This window comes from Nyctereutes procyonoides, unplaced genomic scaffold, assembly GCF_905146905.1.
Source record: "Nyctereutes procyonoides isolate TBG_1078 unplaced genomic scaffold, NYPRO_anot_genome, whole genome shotgun sequence".
NCBI classification, from domain to species: Eukaryota; Metazoa; Chordata; class Mammalia; order Carnivora; family Canidae; genus Nyctereutes; species Nyctereutes procyonoides.
In genome coordinates, this window is record NW_026575133.1 from 34,817,229 (window position 1) to 34,823,795 (window position 6,567).

The following is a 6,567-nucleotide window of genomic DNA, read 5'->3' on the forward strand; positions in this document are numbered from 1 at the left end:
AATTCCCGACTTGAGATGCACGGAGCCTTCGGGTTTTCTTTCAAGAACGGCTCTAGTCAGGCCACGTTTCCTTTCTTATGTGACAAGCGCTCCAGGGCCCTGACTCAGGACCGTGCCTTACATGTCACCCTGTTACCTAAACTCACAGCCCCTCGGAGGGAGGTGCTGCAGGTCTCCTGGAGTGCAGGGGGGAAACTGAGGCAAACAGACACCAGGGCGCTGCCTGACTTGTTGACGGGACCTAGATCCAGGCGGCCACACCCCAGAGCCCTGGCCCTGGGTCACCGAGGTGTGCAGCAGCGGGACCCTCAGGGGCCGCCTGGGCTGGGACCCCTGCTGCCCCCCCTTCCCGCAGCGTGCTCCTGAGGGCCGTTCGCAGCAGGGCAGCAGGAGCAGGCCTGTGGGGAAGGGACAGGGGCTGGGTGCCCTCCGTCTGTAAGGGGAGGGTCCCTGAAACCTGGGTGCCCTGGAGGTCGGGGAGGTGGGGGAGGACAGGCAGGCCACCGGCACGGTGTCTGGGCCACCGCTCTGCAGCTCTGCAGGCCGTGAGCCTCCCGGGGAAGGGTACAAGCTGCAGGCCCTGCCGGTCGCGGTCACCTCGGGTCAGATGAGAAGCTGCTGCATGCCGTGCAGTGCAGAGGACACATCCGCTCCCCCCCCCCCCCCCCCCGTTTGTCAGTGAGCACGGGGTGCTCCCACCTTTGAGCTACTGGGGATGACGGTGCCCTGACCACAGGGTGCAAATGTCTCGAGCAGAGCCTGCCCCCACGTCCTCTAGGTGTGTCCCCCAGTGGCCGTTCTACCCGCTCCCCACTGCTGCTCCGGCTCACGTTCCCCCAGCAGTGTGCGACTCCCCTCCCCTCCCCTCCCCGCCCCAGGACTCCTTACCCCCCGCCCTCCGGGGTTGTAAACAGGGAGGTCAGGTGGTTCCTCGGCATCTCCCTAAGGCTGCGGGGGCGGAGCACCTCCCTGGCTTCTCGCCATTCGCCATTCGAGTGTCGGCTGCAGAGGAAGGGCTCGTCGGTCACTTGCCCACCGAGGTGCGGGCTGTGCCGGAGAGTCACGGGGTCGCCCGTGCTGCGCGCCCTTCGCTCACCGCGTGTGCCTGAGCCTGAGCCTGTGCCTGAGCCTGTGCCTGAGCCTGAGCCTGTGCCTGTGCCTGAGCCTGTGCCTGTGCCTGAGCCTGTGCCTGAGCCTGAGCCTGTGCCTGAGCCTGTGCCTGTGCCTGAGCCTGTGCCTGTGCCTGAGCCTGTGCCTGAGCCTGTGCCTGTGCCTGAGCCTGAGCCTGTGCCTGTGCCTGAGCCTGTGCCTGAGCCTGTGCCTGTGCCTGAGCCTGTGCCTGTGCCTGAGCCTGTGCCTGAGCCTGAGCCTGAGCCTGTGCCTGTGCCTGAGCCTGAGCCTGTGCCTGTGCCTGAGCCTGTGCCTGTGCCTGAGCCTGAGCCTGTGCCTGAGCCTGTGCCTGTGCCTGTGCCTGAGCCTGTGCCTGAGCCTGAGCCTGTGCCTGAGCCTGAGCCTGAGCCTGTGCCTGAGCCTGTGCCTGTGCCTGAGCCTGTGCCTGAGCCTGTGCCTGAGCCTGTGCCTGAGCCTGAGCCTGTGCCTGAGCCTGAGCCTGTGCCTGTGCCTGAGCCTGTGCCTGAGCCTGTGCCTGTGCCTGTGCCTGAGCCTGTGCCTGAGCCTGTGCCTGAGCCTGAGCCTGAGCCTGTGCCTGAGCCTGAGCCTGAGCCTGTGCCTGCCGCGGGCGGGGCCCGGGAGTCCGGGTTCCTCGGCGCTGCCCACCGGAGTCCCGGGGCCCCCAGACCTCCAGACCCGCCCCGTGCCCTCTGTCCTCGGGCTCCCCCCTAGGGGCTCCCCCCCCCCGTCCGCCGCCCTCCCCCCGCCACCCCCGTGTCCCCATCTCCGCCCTCCCCCCTCCTCCCTCGCCCCCTCCTCCCTCGCCCCCTCCTCCCCGCCCCGTGCCCTCCCCCGTGCCCTCCCCCCGTGTCCCCTCCCTCCGCCTACCCCCGTGTCCCCTCCCCTCCCCGTGTCCCCCCTCCCTCCCGTGCCCTCCCCCTCCCCGTGTCCCCGCCCCGCCCCCTCCCCGTGTCCCCCTCCCCGTGTCCCCCGCCCCCCGCCGCCCCCAGGACGGCAGGAGCGCCCGGCCCCGCCCCTCCGACCCCCGCGTTCGCGCGCGAGCACCTTCGTCGGGTCTGCGCGCGGGGCCGTCGGGGCCGACCGGTCGGCGCCCGGGGCCACCCGCCTCCCCCGGGGCCTCCCCGCCTCCCCGCCTCCCCGCGCAGGTCCCTCCCCGGGCGCCGAGGGAACCATAGAGTCGGCGGTCCTCCGGCGCGCCTAGAGCCGCCGCGGCCGGCGCGCACCGGAAGAGGCGTCGGGCGGGCCGGAAGCGGGCCGGGGGGCGCGGGCGGCGAGATGAAGCCGGCGGTGGTGGACGAGATGTTCCCCGAGGGCTCCGGGCCCTACGTGGACCTGGACGAGGTGAGGCGGGGAGGCGGCGGCCAGGCGGGGGCGGCGGGGGCGGCGGCGGCCCCAGGGGCGGGAGGGGCTCCGCGCGCCGAGGGAACCATAGAGTCGGCGGTCCTCCGGCGCGCCTAGAGCCGCCGCGGCCGGCGCGCACCGGAAGAGGCGTCGGGCGGGCCGGAAGCGGGCCGGGGGCGCGGGCGGCGAGATGAAGCCGGCGGTGGACGAGATGTTCCCCGAGGGCGCCGGGCCCTACGTGGACCTGGACGAGGTGAGGCGGGGAGGCGGCGGCGGCCAGGCGGGCGCCCGGGGACGCGGGGGCGGCGGGGGCGGCGCTGGGAGGCGGCCCAGGGGGCGGGCTGGGGGCTGGGGCCGAGAGGGGACGCGGCCCGGGAGCGGGTGGCCTGCGTGGCCCGGGGCCGGGGGCAGAGGAGGCGGAGGATCGCGGGATTTTTTATTTTTATTTTTTTTAAAAAACGTCTCGGGTTTGGGTTCCTGAGAACGACCGCGGAAAGGCCCAGGGGCAGCCGCCCGGCGACTCCGGAGCCGGGAAAGGCGGGAGCAGGCGGCCCGGGGACCCTCCCCCATCCCCGTGTGGCCTCCGCCTGCCCGGCCGCGCTGGCCCGCGAGGCGCCGGGACCCCAGGCCCGCAGGGAGGCCCCCAGGGAAGTGGGTGGATGCTCCGCAGCAGCGGGGCGGGGGGGGAGGGCGATCCAGGGCCCGGGCGGCGGCGCGGGGTTCGCACAGACTCGGGGCCTCTGCGGCGCCCCGTAGGGGGCTAGAGCCCCGCCCAGGGTTTGCGGGGAGGCGGCAGGTCAGGGCAGCAGCAGGATGCTGTGCGGCAAGGGCAAGCAGGGGCAGCCCAGGGATGCGGTGTAAAGGGCGTCCAAGACCCGAGGGCACCTTCAAGGTAATTCCCTGGGATGCCGCCCCTCCCGCCCACCTTGACTCTGGCTCCGACCCGGGCACGTCTCCATCCCTCGCCCGCCTGCCTCTGCTGCAGGGCGGCCCGGGGCCCTGTAGGGCGCTGCCCCCCCCCCCACCACCACCTCCATCCTCCCGGAAAGCAGCCCTGACGCCGTGTCCCCTTTCCCTTCCAGGCAGGAGGTAGCACCGGGCTCCTGATGGACTTGGCAGCCAACGAGAAGGCGGTTCACGCAGACTTTTTCAATGGTGAGGACGCGGGGGTTGGGGATTCCAGGGCTCACCCGAGTGTTCCGTCGGGTGTGTGAGGCCGTGGAACACCTTGCGGCGCGGCGGCCTGGGGCCCTCGCCAGGACGCAGCGCGGTGTGTGTAAGACGGGGGCCTGGGCAGTCAGCCCTGCTTCTCAGGAGGAAAACAAAGTATAAAACTGCTCCCGGTCGAGCTTGCGCTGTAGCCACGCTTTTGGCCGCCTGAGCCCGTGGCAGAGGCCGGTCTGTTGTCGTGACCCGAGACTCGGGTGCAGGAACCCCAGGGGGGTTTCTCGTCGTCCGCTGTCAGGAGACGGCTGGTTTTCCTTCCCTCCCTGTGTCGTGTTGCTGGGTTCTGGCCCCCCGGGCTCCCTTCACGGCCACAACCCGCGCTCCCCGCCCTTGCCGCTGAAAGCAGGACTCCGTTGTACTTTAGAGCTTTGACGCTGCTTACCCAGAACCTGGATGGTCAGTAGTGAAGAACCAAGGGGGCGTGACACCTTCCCACGGGCTTCCCACGGCCTTCCCACGGCCTTCCCACGTTATAGGGGGTGTTTCTCCTGCTGTCCTCAGGTCTCCTAAGGCCTTGTTCCTGCAGGTTGTATTCTTACTAAGACACAAGATAGGTCGTCTTGGGAGAGCCAGGTGGTATTTTCCATCATCCTTCTTTCATCCAGGGTGCTGGTTTGATGTGCCCAGTCCCCGCTGGAGCCCGAGTCCACGTTCTCTTATCTGGTGTCTTTTCAGCAAGTCGTTGCCTAAAAAGAGAAGCCAGGCTGCTTGCTTAGGTGCCGTCTTCCCGGGGACCCGGCCGCTCCCCTGAGGCGACACCCGGGCTGCCACCAGCCTGGAGGACGGGACAGCCTTTCTCTAAGGTCTCCAGAGTCACCATGTAAAAGCCCCGCTCACGTGGGGTGACCTTGGGAGGCCTCTCTCCAGGCAGGGCGGGGTGATCTCCAGCAGCACCCGACCTGCTATCGCATGCAGTAATCTCCCTCAGGGTCCCACGGGACCCCTGGATTTACAGACTTGCCTGCGTTCCAGTGTTCAGGTGCACGTGGTTTCTGAAAACAGCCCTTTAATTCTGCCAGGAAGGTACCTGGGAGGGACCCAGGCCGCCCAGCGTGGGGCCCTCCTCTCTCTGGTCAGGGCTGGAAAGGGAGGGAGCACAGAACGACTTTGTGCTGCATCGGTCCACCCACCGACAGTTCACGAGGAGGGAGCACGTGGCCGTCAGGCTGTGCCAGTGCCCTGTGTTCAGGAAGCCACTTACTAGCCGGGAGTGCCTAGGGTAGGGCTTCTGCCCCCCTGGCCCCCGGGGTGTGCTCTCTTCACTCACTGTGTGGTAGGCCAGGCACGAGGGGCAGCTGTGAGGGCAGTTTCTCCGGGGGCGGGGGTGTGAGCTGGGGCTGGGGGCTGGGGAGAAAGGTGCAGAACTGTGGGACGGGGAGTCTGCCCCGCTGCGCTGGGACCCCCCGCGTCATTGCTGAGCAGAGGCGGCTGGGACACCACCTTCCCTGTGACTTCGGGGCCCTCCACACCTCTTTCCAGCTGTTTGTCCTGCACCGTTTGAACATGGGACTATGAGGAGACCCTTAGTTTCCTTTCCCCGTCGTGAGAGCAAGGCCTGCCCGTGGTAGAGGGTTTAGGAAACCCACAGACAAAGAGAATCCGGTGTCCTCTGGTGCTGAGGCAGGGGACCCATCCCAGTAAGCGGAACGCCGCGAGTGTGTGGTGCTTCTTCCGGCACAAAGGGCTCAGACCGTCTCTCAGGCGGGACCATTGGTTGGACTCCCTTAAAGACGGCCATTCTTGGGTGGCTCAGTTCTAGCACCTTCCTCCCGCCTGCCCTCTGCGTTCCTGTGCTTGTGCGGCATCCAGTGCCTGCCAGCCTTCAGCGGCCTCGCCTCCGCTTCGCCTCCGCCTGCATGCATTTTCTTAAGATTGTCACCTAAATAGAAGATTAAAGGTGCTGCCTTCTGCACTAGTCTGCCCCTGGGACAGTATGACCTCTGCTGGATAAAATGGAATCTGGGAAAGCTCGTTTATTTAGATGGTTTACTGTTTTTTTTCTATTTTGGATGATTATGTAATTCATTTTGAAGTCCTTTTCTTAGTTTACCTTTGTGTCTAGTTAACGTGTAGTTTTGTTTGTTTACATAGATTTTGAAGATCTGTTTGATGATGATGACATCCAGTGAGACGCCGTCCAGGGGTGCGTGTGCGCGTGTGCTCACGCCTGCACTGTACTGCACTGTACTGTGGTGGAGCTCCGCAGAGGACAATTTCAGATGGCTCTAAAGAGCTTGTGGACATTACTCGAAATTAGGAGGTGGTTATCAAGAAAGAGGAGGATGGTTTTAAATATCTGCATGAGGCCCGCTAATCTCTGAATGTGACCAACTTTTGTCCTTCAATTAAAAGAAAAAGTGATGCCGTCATTGCAGGGTAATTTTAATTCTTGAATTTTCAAGCAAATGTTATAATCCCTGAAAGTCTCTGTGCTTACGTGTGGGCGCGTGTGTGTTGGCATGGTGAGTGAAACATGTCTGTCAGCCTACAAGTACACGCTACGCTCTTTTCCCCGTATGCAGTATCGAGTAATTGTGAGGGCTCACCCCCTGCAAAGTGTGGGCTAGACAGTCAGCGGTGTGGGGCGTGCACGTGGCCCTCCTCACAGCACGCTGGTCAGACCTTACTCTGGGCAGATGCGCCTGGCACGGTCCCCCCCTCCCCCAAGCTGGGCCTCGGGTCACCTGCCCTAGCACTAGAGCAGCTGCTGTTGAGAGACCCGAGGCTCGAAGACTCAAGACAGCTAGATAATGACCCTGACGGAGGTGCCTTCCTTGTGAGGAATGTGTATGTTGGGCCATTTCAAGGAGGACGTAACACTTAAGGGAGAAAAAGGTGTTTTTCACTTTCTTCTTGGCCCAGCTCAGC

The 6,567-nt window shown here is 65.5% G+C and overlaps 1 protein-coding gene across 1 annotated transcript; it reads left to right on the forward strand.

Annotated features, from left to right (window-relative positions):
- The first annotated feature begins 2,596 nt into the window (after positions 1-2,596).
- On the forward strand, positions 2,597-6,068 carry COPS9 (COP9 signalosome subunit 9). The gene is made up of 3 exons (XM_055300598.1): positions 2,597-2,725; positions 3,555-3,627; positions 5,791-6,068. The coding sequence occupies exons 1-3, from the start codon at positions 2,663-2,665 to the stop codon at positions 5,826-5,828; spliced, it is 174 nt and encodes a 57-aa protein (XP_055156573.1). The 5' UTR covers positions 2,597-2,662; the 3' UTR covers positions 5,829-6,068.
- Positions 6,069-6,567: the final 499 nt, after the last annotated feature.